This window comes from Somniosus microcephalus, unplaced genomic scaffold, assembly GCF_052327205.1.
Source record: "Somniosus microcephalus isolate GS21.2 unplaced genomic scaffold, FLI_Smic_1.0 unresolved_chr9, whole genome shotgun sequence".
NCBI classification, from domain to species: Eukaryota; Metazoa; Chordata; class Chondrichthyes; order Squaliformes; family Somniosidae; genus Somniosus; species Somniosus microcephalus.
Genome location: NW_028225187.1, coordinates 15,008,591 through 15,036,438, shown reverse-complemented (window position 1 = coordinate 15,036,438; position 27,848 = coordinate 15,008,591). Strand labels below are relative to the sequence as shown.

The following is a 27,848-nucleotide window of genomic DNA, read 5'->3' as shown; positions in this document are numbered from 1 at the left end:
CTCCCCCTCCCCTCTCTTTTCCTTCTCCCCCTCTCCCCTCTCTTTCCTTCTCCCCCCTCCCCCTCTCTTTCCTTCTCTCCCCTCCCCCTCCCCCTCTCTTTCCTTCTCTCCCTCCCCCTCCCCCTCTCTCCCTCCCCCTCCCCTCTCTCCCTCCCCCTCCCCTCTCTTTCCTTCTCTCCCTCCCCCCTCTCTTTCCTTCTCTCCCCTCCCCCTCTCTTTCCTTCTCCCTCCCTTTAGTTCTTTTTTTCTCAAGTCTGTCTCTCTCCCCTCCTTCTCTCTTGCTTTCTCTGCCTGAATCTCTCCTCTCTCTCTCTCAGTACTCACTGTCTTGTGTCTCTGTTCCAAAGCCTGCTTCAACCTCTGAATCTCCTCCCGCCGATTTCTCCGGATGATTGGTCAGGAGGCGCTGCTCAAAGCACAAAAAAGGAAACCCCAAACCTCATGCATCCCCGCCCACAGCCCTCCGCCCGGGCGGGAGAGAGACCACTAGCACTTGTTCTCGGGTTCAGGGAGCAGGTGAACGGCGCCACAGCCGCTTAATTTAAAGAAATCCCCATTCTTTCGTCCAGGCTGCCCGACTTGCGGGATCCGCCCATGAATGGCGGCGCGGGTTACCCAGACTGCCTTGGGACTGGGAAAGCGCCCCATCCCCCGGTAGCGGGGCCGGGCGGCGCATGCGCGCCCGCGGGGCAGGCTGGGGCTGCTGTAGATCCGGCTGCAGCAGGAGGAGGAGGATTGGAGATCCGGGCCCGGAGAGAGCCGAGCCGGGGCTTTCTGCAGGTAGGAGGGGGTGCAATGGAGCCCCAGTGCATGGGGAGGGGGCATTCCTGCACCCCATTCTAGGAGGGAGGGGCATTGCATTGCATTGCACCCCATTACAGGAGGGAGGGGCATTGCATTGCACCCCCATTCTAGGAGGGGAGGGGCATTGCATTGCACCCCATTCTAGGAGGGAGGGGCATTGCATTGCACCCCATTATAGGAGGGAGGGGCATTGCATTGCACCCCATTACAGGAGGGGAGGGGCATTGCATTGCATCCCATTACAGGAGGGAGGGGCATTGCATTGCACCCCACCCCATTATAGGAGGGAGGGGGCATTGCACCCCGTTATAGGAGGGAGGGGCATTGCACCCCATTATAGGAGGGAGGGGCATTGCATCCCATTATAGGAGGGAGGGGCATTGCATTGCACCCCCATTATAGGACGGGAGGGGCATTGCACCCCATAAAAGGAGGGAGGGACGCCGGTACCCCATTATAGAGGGAGGGACACCGTACCCCGTTATAGGAGGGGAGGGACGCCGTACCCCGTTATAGGAGGGAGGGACGCCGTACCCCGTTATAGGAGGGGAGGGACGCCGTACCCCCGTTATAGGAGGGAGGGACGCCGTACCCCGTTATAGGAGGGAGGGACGCCGTACCCCGTTATAGGAGGGAGGGACGCCGTACCCCGTTATAGGAGGGAGGGACGCCGTACCCCGTTATAGGAGGGGAGGGACGCCGTACCCCGTTATAGGAGGGAGGGACGCCGTACCCCGTTATAGGAGGGAGGGACGCCGTACCCCCGTTATAGGAGGGAGGGACGCCGTACCCCGTTATAGGAGGGAGGGACGCCGTACCCCGTTATAGGAGGGAGGGGACGCCGTACCCCATTATAGGAGGGAGGGACGCTGTACCCCCATTATAGGAGGGAGGGACGCTGTACCCCATTATAGGAGGGAGGGACGCCGTACCCCCGTTATAGGAGGGAGGGACGCCGTACCCCATTATAGGAGGGGAGGGACGCTGTACCCCATTATAGGAGGGAGGGACGCTGTACCCCATTATAGGAGGGAGGGACGCCGTACCCCGTTATAGGAGGGAGGGACGCTGTACCCCGTTATAGGAGGGAGGGACACTGTACCCCATTATAGGAGGGAGGGACGCCGTACCCCATTATAGGAGGGAGGGACGCTGTACCCCGTTATAGGAGGGCGGGCGTTGCTGCACCCCATTCATAGAATCATAGAAATTTATGGCACAGAAGGAGCCCATTCGGCCCATCGTGTCCGTGCCGGCCGACAGCGAGCTCTCTAGTCTGATCCCACTTCCCAGCTCTCGGTCCGTAGCCCTGTAGGTTACGGCACTCCAAGTGCAGATCCAAGTACTGTTTAAATGTGATGAGGGTTTCTGCCTCAACACCTTTTCAGGCAGTGAGTTCCAGACCCCACCACCCTCTGGGTGAAGAAATTTCCCCTCTAATCCTTCTACCAATTACTTTAAATCTCTGCCCTCTCAGCTAAGGGAAATAGGTCCTTCCTATCCACTCTACCTCGGCCGCTCATAATCTTATACACCTCAATTAAATCTCCCCTTAGCCTCCTCTGTTCCAAAGAAAACAGCCCTAGCCTCTCCAATCTTTCCTCATAGCTAAAATTCCGCAGCCCAGGCAACATCCTCGTCAAACTCCTCTGTACCCTCTCTAGTGCAATCACACATCCTTCCTGTAATGTGGTGATTAGAACTGCACGCCGTACTCTAGCTGAGGCCTAACTAGTGTTTTATACAGTTCTAGCATAACCTCCCTGCTCGTATTTTCTATGCCTTGACTAATAAAGCAAATGGTGTGGAGATGCCCGGTTGGACTGGGGTGGACAAATGTAAGAAGTCACAACACCAGGTTATAGTCCAACAGTTTTATTTGAAATCACAAGCTTTCAGAGCGCTGCTCCTTCGTCAGGTGAAGTGGAGAGATGCATAAAGACACAGCTTATATAGTCAGAGAATAATGCCAGGTGATTACAGGTAATCTTTCTAACTGCCCTTTATCACACCTCGGCAGAGAGATAATCACAGCAATCAAAGGTGTGAATGGTGTCCAAACAGGTCAGTCAGGAAAACATTACATCAAAGAACGATGAGGTGGGGTCACAAGGGGTCAAATGTTGCAGATGCTGGGGTCTGTATGAAAAACAAAAAACAGACAAAAAAACTTTTTTTTGCTGGAAATCACAGCAGGTCCCGGCCGCATCTGTGTAGAGAGAACAAGCCAACGACGACTCGAGTCTGGATGACCCTACGTTAGGTGGGGTTACATGTAGCGTGACATGAACCCAAGATCCCGGTTGAGGCCGTCCTCATGAGTGCGGAACTTGGCTATCAGTTTCTGCTCTACGATTTTGTGTTGTCGTGTGTCTCGAAGGCCGCCTTGGACTACAGACGGTTACCCGCAGATCTGACCAAAGAACACACCCGCCAACTCAACAGACTGATCAAGACCTTCGATCCAGACCCTTCAAAGCATCCTACTTCAGCAGTCAAGGACATTCAGCCTCCGATCTTCGGGTAAGCATTAGAAACATAGAAACTAGGAGCAGAAGTAGGCCATTCGGCCCCTTCAAGCCTGCTCCGCCATTCAACGAGATCATGGCTGATCATCCAAACCCTAGCACCCGGTCCCCTACACCGACAGCCATCCCACCCAAGCCCTAACTCCGTAACCCCCACATATTTAATCCCCCCTAACACTAAGGGCCAATTTTTTATCATGGCCAATCAACCTAACCTGCACATCTTTGGACTGTGGGAGGAAACCGGAGCACCCGGAGGAAACCCACGCAAACACGGGGAGAATGTGCAAACTCCACACAGACAGTCGCCCGAGGCCGGATTTGAACCCGGGTCCCTGGCGCTGCGAGACAACAGTGCTAACCCACTATGCCACCGTGCTGCCCATTCTCCAAGGCGGCCTTCGAGACACGCGACAATGCAAAATCGTAGAGCAGAAACTGATAGTCAAGTTCCGCACTCATGAGGACGGCCTCAACCGGGATCTTGGGTTCATGTCACGCTACATGTAACCCCACCTGATGTAGGGTCACCCAGACTCGAGTCGTCGTTGGCGTGTTCTCTCTACACAGATGCGGCCGGACCCTGCTGTGATTTCCAGCAAAAAAAAAATGTTTTTTTTGTCTTTTTATTGTTTTTCATACAGACCCCAGCATCTGCAACATTTGACCCCTTGTGACCCCAGCATCTGCAACATTTGACCCCTTGTGACCCCAGCATCTGTAACATTTGACCCCCTTGTGACCCCACCTCATTGTTCTTTGATGTAATGTTTTCCTGACTGACCTGTTTGGACACCATTCACACCTTTGATTGCTGTGATTATCTCTCTGCCGAGGTGTGATACATGGCAGTTAGAAAGATTACCTGTAAACATCTGACATTATTCTCTGACTATATAAGCTGTGTCTTTATGCATCTCTCCACTTCACCTGACGAAGGAGCAGCGCTCCGAAAGCTTGTGATTTCAAATAAAACTGTTGGACTATAACCTGGTGTTGTGTGACTTCTTAAATAAAGCAAATAGTATAGATGCATTTAAGAGGAGGCTAGACAAGCATATGAGGGAGAGGGGGAATAGAGGGTGATGCTGATAGATTTAGATGAGGAAAGACAGGAGGAGGCTCGAGTGGAGCATAAACACCGGCATGGACTGGTTGGGCCGAATGGCCTGTTTCTGTGCCGTATATCCTATGCAATCTTATGCATCCCGTATGCTTTCTTAACCACCTTATCTACCTGTCCTACCTTCAGGGATCTGTGGACATGCACTCCAAGGTCCCTTTGTTCCTCTACATTTCTCAGTATTCTGCCATTTATTGTGTATTCCCTTGCCTTGTTAGCCCAACCCAAATGCATTACTTCACACTTCTCATTATGCGAGGGAGGAGCATCGTTTTTACTCTATTCCTCTATTAGTAAAGCCCTGGATCCCCGTGTGCTTTTTAATGGCCTTCTCACATTGTCCTGCCACCTTCAGTGACTTGTGTACGTCCACCCCCAGGTCTCTCTGTTCCTGCACCCTCTTTCAAACTGTATCACTTAGTTTGTATTGCCGCTCCTCATTCTTCCTACCAAAATGAATCACTTCACACTTTTCTGCGTTAAAATTCATCTGCCACGTGTCCGCCCATTTCACCAGTCTGTCTACGTCTGCTGAAGTCTGTTGCTACTAGGAAGGCAAATGGTGTGCTGGCCTTCATTACAAGAGGATTTGAGTACAGGAGTAAAGAAGTCTTACTCCAATTATACAGGGCCTTGGTGAGACCACACCTGGAGTACTGTGTACAATTTTGGTCTCCTTACCGAAGGAAGGATATACTTTCCATAAAGGGAGTGCAACGAAGGTTCACGAGATTGATTCCTGGGATGGCGGAGCTGTCGTATGCGAAGAGATTGAGTAAACTAGGCCTGTATTCTCTTGAATTCAGAAGAATGAGAGGGGATCTCATTGAAGCAGACAAAATTATTACAGGGCTTGATAGGATGAAGCATAGAAACATAGAAGATAGGAGCAGGAGTAGACCATTCGGCCCCTCGAGCCTGCTCCGCCATTCAATGAGATCATGGCTGATCATCCAAACTCAGTACCCTGTCCCTGCCTTCTCCCCATATCCCTTGATCCCTTTAGCCTTAAGAAATATATCCAACTCCTTCTTGAATATATTTAATGAATTGGCCTCCACCGCCCTCTGTGGTAGAGAATTTCACAGGTTCACCACTCTCTGGGTGAAGAAATTCCTCCTCATCTCTGTCCTAAATGGCTTACCCCTTATCCTGAGACTGTGACCCCTGGTTCTGGACTCCCCGGCCATCGGGAACATCCTTCCTGCATCTAGTCTGTCTAGTCCTGTTAGAATTTTATAAGTTTCAATGAGATCCCCTCTCATTCTTCTAAACTCCAGCGAGTCTAAGCCCAATCTTATAAAATACTAACAGGACTAGACAGACTGGATGCAGGAAGGATGTTCCCGATGGCCGGGGAGTCCAGAACCAGGGGTCACAGTCTAAAGATAAGGGGTAAGCCATTTAGGACTGAGATGAGGAGGAATTTCTTCACCCAGAGAGTGGTGAACCTGTGGAATTCTCTACCACAGAAGGCAGTAGAGGCCAATTCATTAAATATATTCAAGAAGGAGTTAGATATATTTCTTAAGGCTAAAGGGATCAAGGGATATGGGGAGAAGGCAGGGACAGGGTACTGAATTTGGATGATCAGCCATGATCTCATTGAATGGCGGAGCAGGCTCGAGGGGCCGAATGGGCTACTCCTGCTCCTATCTTCTATGTTTCTATGTAATCGATCCAATCTCTCCTCATACGTCATTCCTGCCATCCCAGGTATCAGTCTGGTGAATCTTCGCTGCACTCCCTCCATGGCAAGAACATCCTCAGATAAGGCGACCAAAACTGCACACAATACTCAAGATGTGGTCTCACCAAGGCCCTGTACAACTGCAGCAAGACATCCTTGTTCCTGTACTCAAATCCTCTCGCTACGAAGGCCAACATACCATTTGCCTTCTTAACCACCTGCTGCACCTGCATGCTTACCTTCAGCGACTGGTGCACAAGAACACCCAGGTCTCGTTGCACTTCCCCTTCTCCCAATCTATTGCCATTCAGATAATAATCTGCCTTCCTTTTTTTGTCACCAAAGTGGATAACCTTGCATTTATCCACATTATATTGCATCTGCCCAATCACCCAACCTGTCCAAATCATACTGGAGCTTCTCGGCATCCTCCTCACAGCACACACGCCCACCCAGCTTTGTGTCGTCTGCAAACTTGGAGATATTGCATCTAGTTCCCTCGTCTAGATCATTAATATATATTGTGAATAGCTGGGGTCCTAGGACCGATCCCTGCGGTACCCCACTAGTCACTGCCTGCCACTCGGAAAATGACCCGTTTATTCCAACTCTTTGCTTTCCGTCCGCCAACCAGTTCTCTATCCAAGTCAATACCTTGCCCCCAATCCCATGTGCCTTAATTTTACAAGCTAATCTCTTATGCGGGACCTTATCGAAAGCCTTCTGAAAGTCCAAATACACCACATCCACTGGTTCTCCCTTATCTATTCTGCCAGTTACTTCCTCAAAAAATTCCAGTAGATTAGTCGAGCATGATTTACCTTTTGTAAATCCATGTTGACTTTGTCCGATCCTGTCACTGCTTTCCAAGTGCTCTGCTATTACATCTTTTATAATGGACTCTAGCATTTTCTCCACTACTGATGTCAGGCTTACCGGTCTATAATTCCCCGTTTTCTCTCTAACACCTTTTTTGAATAGTGGGGTAACATTAGCTACCCTCCAATCCATGGGAACTGTTCCAGATTCTATAGAATTTTGGAAGATGACCAGCAATTCATCTACTATTTCTAGGGCCACTTCCTTAAGTACCCTAGGATGTGGATGCTGGGAGAATGTTTCCCTTAGCTGGGGAGTCTAGAACCAGGGGCCACAGCCTCAGGATAAAGGGTAGGCCATTTAGGGCTGAGATGAGGAGGAATTTCTTCACAGAGGGCGGTGAATCTTTGAGCCTCCACAGCCCTCTGGGGTAGAGAATTCCAGTCATTGGGTATATTCAAGACAGAAGTCGATAGATTTCTGACAAGTAAGGGTATCAAGGGATACGGCGATAGGGCAGGTGAATGGAGTTGGGGCTGAAGATCAGCCATGATCTCATTGAATGGCGGAGCAGGCTCGAAGGGCCGAATGGCCGACTCCTGCTCCTATTTCTTATGTACTATCCTCCTCACTCTTTACGACATTTCCGGGTTTCGTGACTGCAAATTTTAAAATGATGGCCTGTAAACCCTGCTGCCCCGTAGCCAAACTCGCACCAGGTCCCGTTCACCCCAGCCCTGTGCTCGCCGATCTACATTGGCACCAACTGATCTTAAAATTCTCATCCTCCTGTTCAAATCCCTCCATGGCCCTCGCCCCCTCCCTATCTCTGTAACCTCCTCCAGCCCCTACAATTCTCATCCTCCTGTTCAAATGCCTCCATGGCCCTCACCCCCTCCCTATCTCTGTAACCTCCTCCAGCCCCTACAATTCTCATCCTCCTGTTCAAATGCCTCCATGGCCCTCACCCCCTCCCTATCTCTGTAACCTCCTCCAGCCCCTACAATTCTCATCCTCCTGTTCAAATCCCTCCATGGCCCCTCGCCCCCTCCCTATCTCTGTAACCTCCTCCAGCCCTACAATTCTCATCCTCCTGTTCAAATGCCTCCATGGCCCTCACCCCCTCCCTATCTCTGTAACCTCCTCCAGCCCTACAATTCTCATCCTCCTGTTCAAATCCCTCCATGGCCCCTCACCCCTCCCTATCTCTGTAACCTCCTCCAGCCCCTACAATTCTCATCCTCCTGTTCAAATCCCTCCATGGCCCCTCACCCCTCCCTATCTCTGTAACCTCCTCCAGCCCTACAATTCTCATCCTCCTGTTCAAATCCCTCCATGGTCCTCGCCCCCTCCCTATCTCTGTAACCTCCTCCAGCCCCTACAATTCTCATCCTCCTGTTCAAATCACTCCACGGCCCTCGCCCCCCCCTCCCTATCTCTCTAACCTCCTCCAGCCCTACAATTCTCATCCTCCTGTTCAATCCCTCCATGGCCCTCGCCCTTCCCTATCTCTGTAACCTCCTCCAACCCTACAATTCTCATCCTCCTGTTCAAATCCCTCCATGGCCCCTCGCCCCCTCCCTATCTCTGTAACCTCCTCCAGCCCTACAATTCTCATCCTCCTGTTCAAATCCCTCCATGGCCCTCGCCCCCTCCCTATCTCTGTAACCTCCTCCAGCCCCTACAATTCTCATCCTCCTGTTCAAATCCCTCCATGGCCCTTGCCCCCTCCCTATCTCTGTAACCTCCTCCAGCCCTACAATTCTCATCCTCCTGTTCAAATCCCTCCATGGCCCCTCGCCCCCTCCCTATCTCTGTAACCTCCTCCAGCCCCTACAATTCTCATCCTCCTGTTCAAATCCCTCCATGGCCCCTCGCCCCCTCCCTATCTCTGTAACCTCCTCCAGTCCTACAACCCTCCGAGATCTCTGCGCTCCTCCAATTCTGCCCTCTTGAGCATCCCCGATTTCCAACGCTCCACCATTGGCGGCCGTGCCTTCAGCTGCCTGGGGCCCTGAGCTCTGGAATTCCCTCCCTAAACCTCTCCGCCTCTCTCTCCTCCTTTAAGACGCTCCTTAAAACCGACCTCTTTGACCCAGCTTTTGGTCACCTGCCCTAATATCTCCTTATGTGACTTGGTGTCAAATTTTGCTTTATAATCGCTCCTGTGAAGCGCCCTGGGATGTTTCAGTGCATTAAAGGCGCTGTGTAAATGGGAGTTGTTGCTGTATACCCAAGTTCAGCTCATTAATATATATCAGAAGGAGTAGTATGAATACTGACCTGTGGGGGACACCACTGTATACTTGTCCCCAGGAAGGAAATCCACCGTTCACCACAACTCCCTGCTTTCTGTACCTCAGCCAATTTCGTATCCATGCAGCCACTGTCCTTTTAATCCTATGGGCTTTAATTTTGCTAACAAGTGGTATTTTATCAAATGCCTTTTGATAGTCCATATACAGAACATCCACCGCACTACCCTCATCAACCCTCTCCATTACTTCATCAAAGAACTCCATCAAGTTGTCAAACACGATTTGCCTTTAACAAATCCTTGCTGACTTTCATTTAGGAACCCAAATTTTTCCAAATGCCGATTATTGTCTCTAATAGTTATGTGGCCTTCTGAAGGCCCATATACCACCCTCTCGGAGGTGGGGTATCAGCTAGGGCTCCCACCGGGTGGGATCTGGGAGGGAGCCGGAGCAAGAACAGATACTGAGCTTGTTGTTTTCCCATTGATCTGCAGAATGAACCCGCAGCAGGGGAAGGCTGGCCTCCCGGAGCAGACCTCGGGCACCGAGCTGCCGTCACTGTCGGCGCCTGGAAAGGAGAAGCAGCGGCCCGCGGGCGCGGAGCTGCCGGCGAGCAGCGTGGCCGGAGCCGGGAAAGAGACGGCGGCGCCGGGAGCCTCGGGGCGCGGAGATGAAGGCGGCGGGCGGCGCCGGCGCCTGCCCGGGGAGAAGCCCTTTCAGTGCGAGGCCTGCGACAAGGCCTTCCCGCACGCCTCGGGCCTGCTGAAGCACCGGCGGGTGCACACGGGCGAGAAGCCGTTCTGCTGCCTGGTCTGCCACAAGGCCTTCGCCAGCTCGTCCTGGCTCTCGGTGCACCAGCGCTCGCACACCGGTGAGAAGCCGTTCGAGTGTGGCGTGTGCCACAAGCGCTTCGCCTACTCCTCGTCCTTCGCCGTCCACGGCCGCATCCACACGGGCGAACGGCCCTTCCGCTGCGCGGCCTGCGGCAAGGGCTTCCGCGAGTCCTCCAAGCTGCTGATCCACCAGCGGCTGCACACCGACCGCCGTCTCTTCCAGTGCGCCGTCTGCCTCAAGAGCTTCAGCAACCTGTCCTACCTGAGCAGCCACCGGCGGGTGCACACCGGGGAGAGGCCCTTCGAGTGCGACGTCTGCCACCAGCACTTCGGCAACTCCTCCACCCTGGCCAGCCACCGGCGGCTGCACACCGGGGAGAGGCCCTTCAAGTGTGCCCACTGCGACCGGGCCTTCAACCAGTCGGGCCACCTGGCCAGCCACCGGCGGGTGCACACCGGCGAGAGGCCCTACCGCTGCGAGACGTGCGGCCGGGCCTTCGCCGTCTCCTCCAACCTCATGAACCACCGGCGCGTGCACACCGGCGACAAGCCCTACCGCTGCGACCTGTGCCACAAGCGCTTCGCTTACTCCTCCTCCCTCATGCGGCACCGGCACATCCACACCGGCGAGAAACCCTTCCGCTGCCAGGCCTGCGGCCGGGCCTTCAACCAGTCGGGCCACCTGGCCAACCACCGCTGCTCGCAGCGGGCCCCGCCAGCCCCGCCGGCCCAGCCCCAGCCCCTCTACCAGTGCTCGCTCTGCCTCCAGAGCTTCCGCGACCTCGGCCGCCTGTCCCGGCACCGGTGCAGCCCGCTGCCCGCCGACCGCCTGCTCCAGTGCGCCCTGTGCCTGCACACCTTTGCCCAGCTCTCCGAGCTGTCGCAGCACCAGTGCGCCGGGGCCGGCGACGGGGGCGAGGAGGCCGGCGACGCCGATGCGGACGGGCCCTTCCGCTGCCTGGTCTGGATCAACTCCATGACCAACCTCCCCTCACTCTCTGTCCACCAGCGGGCTCGCGTGTGACGGGGGGCGGGGGGGGGGGGGGGGGGCGGGGGGGGGGGCGGGGGGGGGGGGCGGGGGGGTGGGGGGGCGGGGGGGGTGGGCGGGCGGGGGTGGGGGGCGGGGGCTGTGCCGTCCCAACCGCAGCTCCCAGTGGCCCCGGGAACTCCGAAACACTGCTCATGGGTGAGGGATGTGTGTGCGTTTGTGTGTGAGTGTGGGTATTTGTGTGTTGGAGAATGTGTGTGGCTGTGTGTAAGTTTGTGTGTTGGGCATGTATGTGGACACGTGGGCGTGTGTGTGTTTGGGTGAACGTGTGTGTTGTGTGTGTGTGTGTATGTATTTGGGTGAGCGTGTCTGTGTGTGTGTGTCTGGGTGTGGGTATTTGTGTGTTGGAGAATGTGTGTGGCTGTGTGTAATAGATAGAGTCATAGAGTTATACCGCACAGAGAAAGAGGCCCTTCGGCCCGTCGTGTCCGCGCCGGCCATCAAGCCCTGTCTATTCTAATCCCATTTTCCAGCACTTGGTCCCTAGCCTTGTATGCTATGGCGTTTCAAGTGCTCATCTAAATGCTTCTTGAATGTTGTGAGGGTTCCTGCCTCTACCACCCTTTCAGGCAGTGAGTTCCACATTCCAACCACCCTCTGGGTGAAAAAGATTTTCCTCAAATTCCCTCTAAACCTCCTGCCCCTTACCTTGAAACTGTGCCCCCTGGTTACTGACCCCTCTACTAAGGGGAAACGTCCCTTTCTATCTACCCTATCTACGCCCCTCATAATTTTGTATACCCCAATCAGGTCCCCCCTCAGCCTTCTTTGCTTTAAGGAAAACAACTCCAGCCTGTCCAGTCTCTCTCCATAGCTGAAACGCTCCAGCCCAGGTAACATCCTGGTGAATCTCCTCTGCACCCTCTCCAATGCAATCACATCCTTCCTATAGTGTGGCGACCAGAACTGCACACAGTATTCCAGCTGTGGCCTCACCAGCGTTTTGTACAGCTCCATCATAACCTCCCTGCTCTTATATTCTATGCCTCGGCTAATGAAGGCAAGTATCCCATATGCCTTTTTTTTTAACCACCTTATCCACCTGTCCTGCTGCCTTCAGGGATCTATGTACATGCACACCAAGGTCCCTCTGATCCTCTGTCCTTCCTAGGGTCTTACCATTCATTGTGTATTCCCTTGCCTTGTTAGTCCTCCCAAAATGCATCACCTCACACTTTTCAGGGTTAAATTCCATTTGCCACTGTTCCGCCCATCTGACCAACCCATCTATATCGTCCTGTAGCCTGAGGTTTCCCTCCTCGCTATTTACCACTCCACCAATTTTCGTGTCATCTGCGAACTTACTGATCATACCTTTTACATTCACATCTAAATCATTAATGTACACTACAAACAGCAAGGGACCGAGCACCGATCCCTGTGGCACCCCACTGGACACAGGCTTCCAGTCACAAAAACAACCTTCGACCATCACCCTCTGCCTTCTGCCACTAAGCCAGTTTTGGATCCAATGTGCCAAGGCACCCTGGATCCCATGGGCTCTTACCTTCCTGACCAGTCTCCTATGCGGGACTTTATCGAAAGCCTTACTGAAATCCATGTAAACCACATCCACTGCACTACCCTCATCCACACACCTAGTCACCCCCTCTCAAAATTCAATCAAATTGGTCAGACATGATCTTCCCTTGACAAAGCCATGCTGACTATCCCCGATTAATCCTTGCCTCTCCAAGCGGAGACTAATTCTGTCCCTCAGAATTTTTTCCAATAATTTCCCTACCACTGATGTTAGGCTCACTGGCCTGTAATTCCCTGGTTTATCCCTACTACCCCTCTTGAATAATGGTACTACATTAGCTGTTCTCCAGTCCTCTGGCACATCCCCTGTGGCCAGAGAGGTTCTGAAAATTTGTGTCAGAGCCCCTGCAATCTCCTCCTTTGCCTCACACAGCAGCCTGGGATACATCTCGTCCGGGCCTGGGGATTTATCCACTTTTAAGCCTGCTGAAACCGCCAGTACCTCCTCCCTCTCGATGCCAATAAGTTTGTGTGTGTTTGGGTGAGCTGTGTGTGTGTGTATGTATGTATTTGGGTGAGCGTGTGAGAGAGAGAGATGGGAAGTTCAACTACTCAAGTGCTTCGTTATTTCTTGTCCTGGTTCAGGAGGAGTCCCCCCTCGAGCCTTGCCAGGCTCCACCTCCACCCTGGAGATAGCCGGTCTCACCCGGTGTGGCACTGAGCCTCGGACACACGCAGCAGGAAAGGCCCAGGCTCCGTCCCCGGCCTGTGCTGAGGGAGCCAATCTCACCCGCTGTGCGACTGAGCCGCACGCGGTAGTGGCACGTTTTCCCAGAGGAAAAAGAGGTCCTGGGTCGAGGGCCAGTGGTCCCGTGCTTGCTTGTGTTGTGAGAAGAGATCGGCCGACTGACCTGCCACCATTCTGGCCTTGCCTCATCCCCTGCCTCTGCTGATTGGGCTTAACCTTACCTGTATGTCAAACTGTTCCAAATGGTGATGTTTCTTCTTGTACCCAAACTCCCTCTCTGCCTGTTCCTGGGACCAGGCTGCCCACACCCCTGGTTCCATGTCCTGTGATATCAATCCCTCTCGCTGTGTTCCTGGGACCAGACCGCCCACACCCCTGGTTCCATGTCCTGTGATATCAATCCCTCTCGGTGTGTCCCTGGGACCAGACTGCCCACACCCCTGGTTCCATGTCCTGTGATATCAATCCCTCTCGCTGTGTCCCTGGGACCAGACTGCCCACACCCCTGGTTCCATGTCCTGTGATATCAATCTCTCTCGGTGTGTTCCTGGGACCAGACCGCCCACACCCCTGGTTCCATGTCCTGTGATATCAATCCCTCTCGCTGTGTCCCTGGGACCAGACTGCCCACACCCCTGGTTCCATGTCCTGTGATATCAATCCCTCTCGCTGTGTCCCTGGGACCAGACTGCCCACACCCCTGGTTCCATGTCCTGTGATATCAATCCCTCTCGGTGTGTCCCTGGGACCAGACTGCCCACACCCCTGGTTCCATGTCCTGTGATATCAATCCCTCTCGGTGTGTCCCTGGGACCAGACTACCCACACCCCTGGTTCCATGTCCTGTGATATCAATCCCTCTCGCTGTGTCCCTGGGACCAGTCTGCCCACACCTCTGGTTCCATGTCCTGTGATATCAATCCCTCTCGCTGTGTCCCTGGGACCAGACTACCCACACCCCTGGTTCCATGTCCTGTGATATCAATCCCTCTCGCTGTGTTCCTGGGACCAGACTACCCACACCCCTGGTTCCATGTCCTGTGATATCAATCCCTCTCGCTGTGTCCCTGGGACCAGACTGCCCACACCCCTGGTTCCATGTCCTGTGATATCAATCCCTCTCGCTGTGTCCCTGGGACCAGACTACCCACACCCCTGGTTCCATGTCCTGTGATATCAATCCCTCTCGCTGTGTTCCTGGGACCAGACTGCCCACACCCCTGGTTCCATGTCCTGTGATATCAATCCCTCTCGGTGTGTTCCTGGGACCAGACTACCCACACCCCTGGTTCCATGTCCTGTGATATCAATCCCTCTCGCTGTGTTCCTGGGACCAGACTACCCACACCCCTGGTTCCATGTCCTGTGATATCAATCCCTCTCGCTGTGTTCCTGGGACCAGACTGCCCACACCCCTGGTTCCATGTCCTGTGATATCAATCCCTCTCGCTGTGTCCCTGGGACCAGACTGCCCACACCCCTGGTTCCATGTCCTGTGATATCAGTCCCTCTCGCTGTGTCCCTGGGACCAGACTACCCACACCCCTGGTTCCATGTCCTGTGATATCAATCCCTCTCGCTGTGTTCCTGGGACCAGTCTGCCCACACCCCTGGTTCCATGTCCTGTGATATCAATCCCTCTCGCTGTGTTCCTGGGACAAGTCTGCCCACACCCCTGGTTCCATGTCCTGTGATATCAATCCCTCTCGCTGTGTCCCTGGGACCAGACTGCCCACACCCCTGGTTCCATGTCCTGTGATATCAATCCCTCTCGCTGTGTCCCTGGGACCAGACTGCCCACACCCCTGGTTCCATGTCCTGTGATATCAATCCCTCTCGCTGTGTCCCTGGACCAGACTACCCACACCCCTGGTTCCATGTCCTGTGATATCAATCCCTCTCGCTGTGTTACTGGGACCAGACCGCCCACACCCCTGGTTCCATGTCCTGTGATATCAATCCCTCTCGCTGTGTCCCTGGGACCAGACTGCCCACACCCCTGGTTCCATGTCCTGTGATATCAATCCCTCTCGCTGTGTTACTGGGACCAGACTGCCCACACCCCTGGTTCCATGTCCTGTGATATCAATCCCTCTCGGTGTGTTCCTGGGACCAGACCGCCCACACCCCTGGTTCCATGTCCTGTGATATCAATCCCTCTCGCTGTGTTACTGGGACCAGACTGCCCACACCCCTGGTTCCATGTCCTGTGATATCAATCCCTCTCGGTGTGTTCCTGGGACCAGACTGCCCACACCCCTGGTTCCATGTCCTGTGATATCAATCCCTCTCGCTGTGTTCCTGGACCAGACTGCCCACACCCCTGGTTCCATGTCCTGTGATATCAATCCCTCTCGGTGTGTCCCTGGGACCAGACTGCCCACACCCCTGGTTCCATGTCCTGTGATATCAATCCCTCTCGGTGTGTCCCTGGGACCAGACAGCCCACACCCCTGGTTCCATGTCCTGTGATATCAATCCCTCTCGCTGTGTTACTGGGACCAGACTGCCCACACCCCTGGTTCCATGTCCTGTGATATCAATCCCTCTCGCTGTGTTACTGGGACCAGACTACCCACACCCCTGGTTCCATGTCCTGTGATATCAATCCCTCTCGCTGTGTCCCTGGGACCAGACAGCCCACACCCATGGTTCCATGTCCTGTGATATCAATCCCTCTCGGTGTGTTCCTGGGACCAGACTGCCCACACCCCTGGTTCCATGTCCTGTGATATCAATCCCTCTCGCTGTGTTCCTGGGACCAGACTGCCCACACCCCTGGTTCCATGTCCTGTGATATCAATCCCTCTCGCTGTGTTCCTGGACCAGACTGCCCACACCCCTGGTTCCATGTCCTGTGATATCAATCCCTCTCGGTGTGTCCCTGGGACCAGACTGCCCACACCCCTGGTTCCATGTCCTGTGATATCAATCCCTCTCGGTGTGTTCCTGTGACCAGACTACCCACACCCCTGGTTCCATGTCCTGTGATATCAATCCCTCTCGCTGTGTTCCTGGGACCAGACTACCCACACCCCTGGTTCCATGTCCTGTGATATCAATCCCTCTCGGTGTGTTCCTGGGACCAGACTGCCCACACCCCTGGTTCCATGTCCTGTGATATCAATCCCTCTCGCTGTGTCCCTGGGACCAGACTGCCCACACCCCTGGTTCCATGTCCTGTGATATCAGTCCCTCTCGCTGTGTCCCTGGGACCAGACTGCCCACACCCCTGGTTCCATGTCCTGTGATATCAATCCCTCTCGCTGTGTTCCTGGGACCAGACTGCCCACACCCCTGGTTCCATGTCCTGTGATATCAATCCCTCTCGCTGTGTTCCTGGGACCAGACTGCCCACACCCCTGGTTCCATGTCCTGTGATATCAATCCCTCTCGCTGTGTCCCTGGGACCAGACTGCCCACACCCCTGGTTCCATGTCCTGTGATATCAATCCCTCTTGCTGTGTTCCTGGGACCAGACTGCCCACACCCCTGGTTCCATGTCCTGTGATATCAATCCCTCTCGCTGTGTCCCTGGGACCAGACTGCCCACACCCCTGGTTCCATGTCCTGTGATATCAATCCCTCTCGCTGTGTCCCTGGGACCAGACTACCCACACCCCTGGTTCCATGTCCTGTGATATCAATCCCTCTCGCTGTGCCCCTGGGACCAGACTGCCCACACCCCTGGTTCCATGTCCTGTGATATCAATCCCTCTCGCTGTGTTCCTGACCAGACTGCCCACACCCCTGGTTCCATGTCCTGTGATATCAATCCCTCTCGGTGTGTTCCTGGGACCAGTCTGCCCACACCCCTGGTTCCATGTCCTGTGATATCAATCCCTCTCGCTGTGTTACTGGGACCAGACTGCCCACACCCCTGGTTCCATGTCCTGTGATATCAGTCCCTCTCGCTGTGTTCCTGGGACCAGACTGCCCACACCCCTGGTTCCATGTCCTGTGATATCAATCCCTCTCGCTGTGTCCCTGGGACCAGACTACCCACACCCCTGGTTCCATGTCCTGTGATATCAATCCCTCTCGGTGTGTTCCTGGGACCAGACTGCCCACACCCCTGGTTCCATGTCCTGTGATATCAATCCCTCTCGGTGTGTCCCTGGGACCAGACTACCCACACCCCTGGTTCCATGTCCTGTGATATCAATCCCTCTCGCTGTGTTACTGGGACCAGACTACCCACACCCCTGGTTCCATGTCCTGTGATATCAATCCCTCTCGCTGTGTCCCTGGGACCAGACTGCCCACACCCCTGGTTCCATGTCCTGTGATATCAATCCCTCTCGGTGTGTTATTGGGACCAGTCTGCCCACACCCCTGGTTCCATGTCCTGTGATATCAGTCCCTCTCGCTGTGTTCCTGGGACCAGTCTGCCCACACCCCTGGTTCCATGTCCTGTGATATCAATCCCTCTCGCTGTGTTCCTGGGACCAGACAGCCCACACCCCTGGTTCCATGTCCTGTGATATCAATCCCTCTCGGTGTGTTCCTGAGACCAGACTGCCCACACCCCTGGTTCCATGTCCTGTGATATCAATCCCTCTCGCTGTGTTCCTGGGACCAGGCTGCCCACACCCCTGGTTCCATGTCCTGTGATATAATGGTGGAGAGGCGTTGGAGGGTCAAACGAGTCACTCCGGGCAAACTATAACCAATAGTCCAGTGTTTAGAAATCTAGGAACCGATTAGAAAGGTTGATCTTTCTGGACTGTGGAGGTCTGATAAATGTACTGATTGTTCTGGTGATTTAATTGTTTTTTTACTTTACTAGTAGACCTCCCGCGAGGTTGCTCGCGGATTGAGTAGGTAAAGAAATAGTGCTGCTCACCCACTATGGGGTTAGGTAAATGAAGTAAATGTGTGTCTGTCGCGTATATCCGTTCCGTAAATAACCCGGTGCGCGGAACGTGCTGTAGTTACGTTGAATAAGTGTTTGTTGCTCACTCGACGCAGCAGTCAATGTGAATAAAGAAATCTGTGTGCCTGATTGGCTTCCGCTGCTGCTTATTAATAATTTGGGATGCCTGTGATAATGCTGCTCATGTTGGTCGCAATGTGATGGTTATTGTGGGAGATGTTATACTGTGTAACGCGCCGTTTTATACGGCTTCCACAATGCACGTAGAAATCTGTCGGCTTACATAAAACGGACAGCACACAGACAGACCCTTCGGCCCGAAAGGCCCATGTCGGTGTTTATGCTCCACACGAGCCTCCTCCCACCCCTCTTCATCTCACCCTATCAGCATATCCTTCTATTCCTTTCTCCCTCATGTGTTTATCCAGCTTCCCCCTTAAATGCATCTACACGATTCGCCTCAACCACTCCCTGTGGCAGCGAGTTCCCCATTCTCGCCACTCTCTGGGTAAAGAAGTTTCTCCTGAATTCCCCATTGGATTTATTAGTGACTATCTTATATTGATGGCCCCTAGTTCTGGTCTTCCCCACAAGTGGGGAAGCACGGTGGCATAGTGGTTAGCACTGTTGCCTCACAGCGCCAGGGACCCGGGTTCGAATCTGGCCTCGGGTGACTGTCTGTGTGGAGTTTGCACATTCTCCCCGTGTTTGCGTGGGTTTCCTCCGGGTGCTCCGGTTTCCTCCCACAGTCCAAAGATGTGCGGGTTAGGTTGATTGGCTATGATAAATTGACCCTTAGTGTTAGGGGGATTAAATACGTGGGGTTACGGGGGTGGGATGTGTGTTGGTGTAGGGGTTACGGGGATCAGGTGGGATATGTGTCGGTGCAGGCTCGATGGGCCGAAATGGCCTCTATCTGCACTGTGGGGTTTCTGTGATTCTGTGAAGTGGAAACAGCTTCTCTACGTCAAACCTATCGAAACCTATTCATAATCTTAAAGACCTCGATCAGGTCACCCTTCAGCCTTCGCTTTTGTAGAGGTAAGAGACCCAGCCTGTTCAATCTTTCCTGATAGGTATAACCTCTCAGTTCTGATATCATTCGAGTAAATCTTTTTCGCACCTTCTCCAATGCCTCTATATCCATTTTATAATAGTGAGTCCAGAACTGTGCACAGTGCTCCAAGTGTGGTCTAACCAAGGTATATAGAGACCAGAACTGTGCACAGTGCTCCAAGTGTGGTCTAACCAAGGTATATGGAGACCAGAACTGTGCACAATGCTCCAAGTGTGGTCTAACCAAGGTATATGGAGACCAGGACTGTGCACAGTGCTCCAAGTGTGGTCTAACCAAGGTATATGGAGACCAGAACTGTGCACAGTGCTCCAAGTGTGGTCTAACCAAGGTATATGGAGACCAGAACTGTGCACAGTGCTCCAAGTGTGGTCTAACCAGGGTATATGGAGACCAGAACTGTGCACAGTGCTCCAAGTGTGGTCTAACCAAGGTATATGGAGACCAGGACTGTGCACAGTGCTCCAAGTGTGGTCTAACCAAGGTATATGGAGACCAGAACTGTGCACAGTGCTCCAAGTGTGGTCTAACCAGGGTATATGGAGACCAGAACTGTGCACAGTGCTCCAAGTGTGGTCTAACCAGGGTATATGGAGACCAGAACTGTGCACAGTGCTCCAAGTGTGGTCTAACCAAGGTATATGGAGACCAGAACTGTGCACAGTGCTCCAAGTGTGGTCTAACCAAGGTATATGGAGACCAGAACTGTGCACAGTGCTCCAAGTGTGGTCTAACCAAGGGATATGGAGACCAGAACTGTGCACAGTGCTCCAAGTGTGGTCTAACCCAGGTATATGGAGACCAGAACTGTGCACAGTGCTCCAAGTGTGGTCTAACCAAGGGATATGGAGACCAGAACTGTGCACAGTGCTCCAAGTGTGGTCTAACCAAGGGATATGGAGACCAGAACTGTGCACAGTGCTCCAAGTGTTGTCTAACCAAGGTATATGGAGACCAGAACTGTGCACAGTGCTCCAAGTGTGGTCTAACCAAGGTATATGGAGACCAGAACTGTGCACAGTGCTCCAAGTGTGGTCTAACCAAGGTATGTGGAGACCAGATCTGTGCACATTGCTCCAAGTGTGGTCTAACCAAGGTATATGGAGACCAGAACTGTGCACAGTGCTCCAAGTGTGGTCTAACCAAAGTATATGGAGACCAGAATTAACAACAGAAAATGCTGGAAATACTCAGCAGGCCAGGCAGCATCCGTGGAGAGAGAAACAAAGTTAACGTTTCAGGTCTGGGACCCTTCATCAGAACTGGAAAAAGCTGGAGATGTAACAGATATTAAGCAGGTGTAGAGACAGGGGCGGGGGGGGGGGGGGGGGGGGTGCGGGAAGCGGGGGTTAGGAGGGGAGGAAGGAGTAGAAAGAACACCCTGTACTTTTGTAAGATAAAATGTTGCAAATGGGAATGGCAAAAATCATACTGCATGAGAAATGGGGGCAGGGATAATTATCTGAAATTGTTGAACTCAATGTTGAGTCCGGAAGGCTGCAAAGTGCCCAATCGAAAGATGAGGTGCTGTTCCTCGAGCTTACGTTGAGTTTCATTGGAACAATGCAATAGCCCGAGGACAGAGAGATCAGAGTGGGAGTGAAGCGGTGAATTAAAGTGACAGGCGACCAGAAGCTCAGGGTCACCCGTACGGACTGAACGGAGGTGTTTCGCAAAGCGGTCGCCCAATCTGCGTTTGGTCTCCCCAATGTGCAGGAGACCGCATCGTGAGGGGCGGGGTTACAGACCCTGAATGACAGGAGGGGTGGGGTTGCATACCCTGAGTGACAGATGGTGAGGGGCGGGGTTACAGACCCTGAGTGACAGAGGAGGGGTGGGGTTACATACCCTGAGTGACAGATGGTGAGGGGCGGGGTTACAGACCCTGAGTGACAGAGGAGGGGCGGGGTTACATACCCTGAGTGACAGAGGGGCGGGGTTACAGACCCTGAGTGACAGGTGGTGAGGGGGCGGGGTTATAGACCCTGTGACAGGAGGGGTGGGGTTACAGACCCTGAGTGACAGGTGGTGAGCGGGCGGGGTTACAGACCCTGAGTGACAGAGGAGGGGTGGGGTTACATACCCTGAGTGACAGGTGGTGAGTGGCGTTACATACTGAGTGACAGAGGAGGGGCGGGGTTACATAGCCTGAGTGACAGAGGAGGGGCGGGGTTACAGGCCCTGAGTAAGGAGGGGCGGGGTTACAGACCCTGAGTGACAGATGGTGAGGGGCGGGGTTACAGACCCTGAGTGACAGGTGGTGAGGGGCGGGGTTACGTACCCTGAGTGACAGGAGGGGCGGGGTTACATACCCTGAGTGACAGAGGAGGGGTGGGGTTACATACCCTGAGTGACAGATGGTGAGGGGCGGGGTTACATACCCTGAGTGACAGAGGAGGGGCGAGGTTACGGACCCTGAGTGACAGGTGGTGAGGGGGCAGGGTTACAGACCCTGAGTGACAGGAGGGGAGGGGTTACAGACCCTGAGTGACAGGTGGTGGGGGGCGGGGTTACAGACCCTGAGTGACAGAGGAGGGGCGGGGTTACAGACCCTGAGTGACAGGTGGTGGGGGGCAGGGTTACAGACCCTGAGTGACAGGAGGGGAGGGGTTACAGACCCTGAGTGACAGGTGGTGAGGGGGCAGGGTTACAGACCCTGAGTGACAGGAGGGGCGGGGTTACAGACCCTGAGTGACAGGAGGGGCGGGGTTACAGACCCTGAGTGACAGGTGGTGAGGGGCGGGGTTACAGACCCTGAGTGACGAGGGGTGGGGTTACAGACCCTGAGTGACAGGTGGTGAGGGGCGGGGTTACATACCCTGAGTGACACAGGAGGGGCGGGGCTACAGACCCTGAGTGACAGAGGAGGGGCGGGGTTACAGACCCTGAGTGACAGATGGTGAGGGGGGCGGGGTTACAGACCCTGAGTGACAGATGGTGAGGGGGCGGGGTTACATACCCTGAGTGACACAGGAGGGGCGGGGTTACATACCATGAGTGACAGGTGGTGAGGGGACGGGGTTACATACCGAGTGACAGAGGAGGGGCGGGGTTACATACCATGAGTGACAGGTGGTGAGGGGCGGAGTTACAGACCCTGAGTGACAAAGGAGGGGCGGGGTTACATACCATGAGTGACAGGTGGTGAGGGGACGGGGTTACATACCGAGTGACAGAGGAGGGGCGGGGTTACATACCATGAGTGACAGGTGGTGAGGGGCGGAGTTACAGACCCTGAGTGACAAAGGAGGGGCGGGGTTACATACCATGAGTGACAGGTGGTGAGGGGGCGGGGTTACAGACCCTGAGTGACAGAGGAGGGGCGGGGTTACATACCCTGAGTGACAGGTGGTGAGGGGGCAGGGTTACAGACCCTGAGTGACAGAGGAGGGGCGGGGTTACAGACCCTGAGTGACAGGTGGTGAGGGGCGGGGTTACAGACCCTGAGTGACAGGTGGTGAGGGGCAGGGTTACATACCATGAGTGACAGGTGGTGAGGGGCGGAGTTACAGACCCTGAGTGACAAAGGAGGGGCGGGGTTACATACCATGAGTGACAGGTGGTGAGGGGGCGGGGTTACAGACCCTGAGTGACAGAGGAGGGGCGGGGTTACATACCCTGAGTGACAGGTGGTGAGGGGGCAGGGTTACAGACCCTAAGTGACAGAGGAGGGGCGGGGTTACATACCATGAGTGACAGGTGGTGAGGGGGGCGGGGTTACATACCATGAGTGACAGGTGGTGAGGGGCGGGGTTACATACCCTGAGTGACAGAGGAGGGGCGGTGTTATAGACCCTGAGCGACAGAGGAGGGGCGGTGTTATAGACCCTGAGCGACAGAGGAGGGGCGGGGTTATAGACCCTGAGTGACAGAGGAGGGGCGGGGTTACAGACCCTGAGTGACAGGTGGTGAGGGGCAGGGTTACAGACCCTGAGTGACAGAGGAGGGGCGGGGTTACAGACCCTGAGTGACAGGTGGTGAGGGGGCGGGGTTACATACCCTGAGCGACAGAGGAGGGGCGGTGTTATAGACCCTGAGTGACAGAGGAGGGGCGGGGTTACAGACCCTGAGTGACAGAGGAGGGGCGGTGTTATAGACCCTGAGCGACAGAGGAGGGGCGGTGTTATAGACCCTGAGTGACAGGTGGTGAGGGGCAGGGTTACAGACCCTGAGTGACAGAGGAGGGGCGGGGTTACAGACCCTGAGTGACAGGTGGTGAGGGGGCGGGGTTACATACCCTGAGTGACAGAGGAGGGGCGGTGTTATAGACCCTGAGCGACAGAGGAGGGGCGGGGTTACAGACCCTGAGCGACAGAGGAGGGGCAGGGTTACAGACCCTGAGTGACAGATGGTGAGGGGGCGGTGTTACAGACCCTGAGTGACAGAGGAGGGGCGGGGTTATAGACCCTGAGCGACAGAGGAGGGGCGGGGTTACAGACCCTGAGCGACAGAGGAGGGGCGGGGTTATAGACCCTGAGTGACAGGTGGTGAGGGGCAGGGTTACAGACCCTGAGTGACAGAGGAGGGGCGGGGTTATAGACCCTGAGTGACAGAGGAGGGGCGGTGTTATAGACCCTGAGTGACAGAGGAGGGGCGGGGTTACAGACCCTGAGTGACAGGTGGTGAGGGGCAGGGTTACAGACCCTGAGTGACAGGTGGTGAGGGGCGGGGTTACATACCCTGAGTGACAGAGGAGGGGCGGGGTTATAGACCCTGAGTGACAGAGGAGGGGCGGGGTTACAGACCCTGAGTGACAGGTGGTGAGGGACGGGGTTACATACCCTGAGTGACAGAGGAGGGGCGGGGTTACAGACCCTGAGTGACAGAGGAGGGGCGGGGTTACAGACTGTAGTGTCTGTAACCTGTACTACCTTAAGAGGATACCTTAAAGTGATGGACTACTTTTTAATGGCCCCTGTACATTGTAGTACCAGTGGTGACCACACCGGTATATAAACCCTGCGGAGCAAGTGTACCTCAGTTCCCGCCTTGACCCTCAATCACTAAAGACCTGGTTACTTACTTCTGTTGTCTGTGTCCTGTTATTCATCATAACTGCACTTGTAAACACAGACTCAACAGTGGCGATGAGTCTGATCGTACCTAGCGGCAGTTTTGCATCACCTCCCCCAGTACTGATTCTGGGGTCTATTCCAAGGAGGATCGCACGGGAGGCCATCGAGAACCCGGTTTGGTCTTCTGGCCACGAAGTCCAACATCAGCAACAGGCAGTGATCATCCCTTCTTCGACAGCGGCGGGTAAGCCCGATCGAGCGGCACGGGGGTGGGGGGGAAGTCAGCCGAGTTGTCAGAGGGAGAAGGGGAGGAAAAACAAAGAGAAAGGGCGGAGGACACGACCGCAGCCGGTGTCAGGGGCCGGACTGCAATCGGGGCAGAGACGCGCAGCAGCCAGGAAGGCGCTTTATTGCCTCAAGGGCTGTGGGAGCGGCGGGGCAACAAGAGCAGCAGCGCAAGGAAGCGTATACACGGGAAAAGAAAGGCAGGAAGGACAGCTGGGAGGCGTGGACAGCAACAGTGCGGAAATCGCCATCTTGAGTCGGCGGGGCAAGAAGTCAAGCACGGGAAAAGCCGCCATCTTTAATTTTTTTTTAAAAAGTCATCATATTAAATAATATCCGAAGGGAAAGAAGAAACTCAGCAAGGATGCCGAAAACGGGTAACATCACTGCCTTCAACAACGATGTGGAAGATTGGGCCACTTATGTGGAACGCATCGAAGTTTACTGTAGTACGAATGATGTACCGGATGATAAGAAAGCACTAACCCTATTAAACTCGATGGGTGCGAAGACGTACGGGTTATTAAGGAACCTGGTAACCCCAGTCAAACCGGTAGAAAAGAGTTTCGTGGATATTGTTACTATCCTGCAAGAGCATTTAAACCCCACACCGCTGTTGATAGCAGAACGGTTTAAATTCTACAGAAGAATTCAACATAAAGAAGAAAGCAACGCTGAATTCCTAACAGAATTGCGCAAGTTAGCAAAGTACTGTCAGTTCAGAACAGGACTAGCAGACGCACTGAGAGATAAGTTTGTGTGTGGGCTCCTAAGGGAAGGAACCCAGAAGCGACTGCTGGAGGAAAAGGATCTTATGCTGGACAAAGCTTTCAGCATTGCAGCATCCCACGAGGCAGCAGCACGGGGCGCTGCAGAGATACAGCAAAGGCCACTGGAATTCAGCACCAATGAAATGGCATTGGGCGCAGTAAAGTGCTATCGTTGCGGAAGGACAACGCATGACCAGAACCAGTGCTGGTTCAAAAACAAAGAATGCAGGCAATGTGGCAAACTTGGTCACATAGCGAGAGTATGCCAGTCAGGAAAGAAGACCAGCAGCAAAAAGTCACCACAGGAGAAGTACAAAAAAGTACACAAGGTGACAGAGAACAGTTCGGATGAACAGAAGACGGATTCAGACTCCAGCAGCAAGGGACTGGGTTGTCTGAAAATACATAATGTGGGTAACACAGCAGACCACCAAACTATCTGGGTCAGGAGTCCAAGTGAAGATGGAGCTGGACACAGGGTCGGCATTAACGGTCATAAATAAGCAAGACTACAAAAGGTTATTCTCGCATTTTCCCCTGAGGGATACGAAGATTGTATTGAAAACATACACTGGGCAAAAAGTATACCCCAAAGGAAAAATAAAAGTAAATGTGGTCTACAATGGTAAAGAAAGTCAGAAAATGGACTTGTACGTGTTACCTGATGGAGGTCCGCCACTACTGGGACGGGAATGGATCCGGAGAATAAAATTGGACTGGCATTCCATACAAGCACTGACTGTGGATGCCTGTAAGGAGGACGACGTCAAACCTAAACGACTGTCCAAAATCTTAGACGATGCAAGGGAGGTGTTCCAACAGGGACTGGGAACACTGAAAGGAATTACTGCAACCATCAAGGTTGAAGAACAAGCAAACCCAAAATTTTTCAAAGCCAGACCGGTGCCATATGCGATACGACCTGCTGTGGAAGCAGAGCTGGAAGGGCTAGAATGTTCAGGGGTACTGTCGAAGGTGGACTGGAACGAATGGGCTACACCCACTGTTCCTGTCATGAAGCGTTCGTTGAGCAACAAGCCTGGGGAACCTGGGAAGGTTCGCATCTGTGGTGATTTCAAGATCACTGTTAATCCAGTTCTTCACACGGTGCAATATCCGCTTCCGCGGATCGAAGATATCTTCGCTTCGCTGTCTGGCGGAAAGCACTTCACCAAGATAGACCTGGCGCAGGCGTACCTACAGATGGAAGTTGATGAAGCGTCACGATAGTATCTCACGATCAACACACATAAGGGCTTATATCAGTATAATAGGCTGGTTTTTGGAGTGGCATCGGCTCCAGCGATTTGGCAAAGGGCCATGGAGCAGGTATTGCAGGGAATCCCAGGCACACAATGCTACCTGGATGACATCCTGATTACAGGAGATAACGATAAGGATCACCTCGCGAAATTGGAGCAGGTGCTCATCAGATTGAAAGAATATGGGCTAAGAGCTAATCGCCAGAAATGCGAGTTCTTTCAAAAGCGAATCTCGTACTGCGGCCACGTCATTGACCAGGAGGGGCTCCATAAGTCCCCTGACAAGATCGAAGCTGTAGTCAAGGCTCCAGCACCGGAAAGTGTATCCCAGTTGAGGTCGTTCCTCGGGTTGGTTAACTTATTACCACAAGTTTCTTCCAAATTTATCCACGGTGTTACACCCACTAAACACTCTTTTGCAAACGGGAATACCATGGAAGTGGAGCGATGATTGTAAGCGGGCTTTTCAAAAGAGCAAGGCATTGATCACCTCTAAGGAAGTGTTGGCTCACTTTAACCCAACGCTACCTATTCGCTTAGCTTGTGATGCATCTCCATATGGTACCGGGGCAGTGCTCTCACATAAGTTTCCAGATGGCTTGGAAAGGCCAGTCGCTTTTGCATCCAGATGAGATCATTGACCTCAGACAACGGACCACAGTTCGTGTCAGAAGAATTCCAGAAATTCATGAAAAAGAATGGGGTGAAACACTATACATCTGCCCCATATCATCCGGCTACAAATGGGTTGGCCGAGAGATTTGTACAAACGTTCAAAAAGGCAATAAAGGCCATGAGTGAAGATCATATTCCACTACAACACAAGGTGGACAATTTCCTAATGGCGTATCGAAACGCCACGCATGCAGTGACAAATCAAAGCCCTGCCATAATGTTCTATAACAGAAGGTTGCGGTCCCGGTTGGATTTGTTAAAACCCAATGTGCGACGGGAAGTCGAAAACAAGCAATTCCAGCATGTAAATAAAAAGGCCACTCGTAGTTTTGAAATAGGACAACCAGTGATGGCCAGGGACTATAGGGATGATAAATGGCAACCTGGAACAATTTGTGCACAACAGGGACCTTTGATGTACACGGTAGACGTTGGAGAGAATGTAATACGACGTCATGCTGACCAACTTGTGGAATCGAGAACAAGGGTCGACCCCATGTCTGCGGCAGAGACACCAGTTGAAGAACTTATTGAGCCTGTAGCATCTACCTCAGACT

General features: G+C 53.7%; 1 protein-coding gene across 1 annotated transcript; it reads left to right on the top strand.

Annotated features, from left to right (window-relative positions):
* Positions 1–3,101: 3,101 nt before the first annotated feature.
* LOC147084806 (uncharacterized) lies at positions 3,102–11,079 on the top strand. The gene is made up of 2 exons (XM_085979520.1): positions 3,102–3,327; positions 9,717–11,079. Exons 1-2 carry the CDS (start codon positions 3,122–3,124, stop codon positions 11,077–11,079), a joined length of 1,569 nt encoding a protein of 522 aa, XP_085835646.1. The 5' UTR covers positions 3,102–3,121.
* Positions 11,080–27,848: the final 16,769 nt, after the last annotated feature.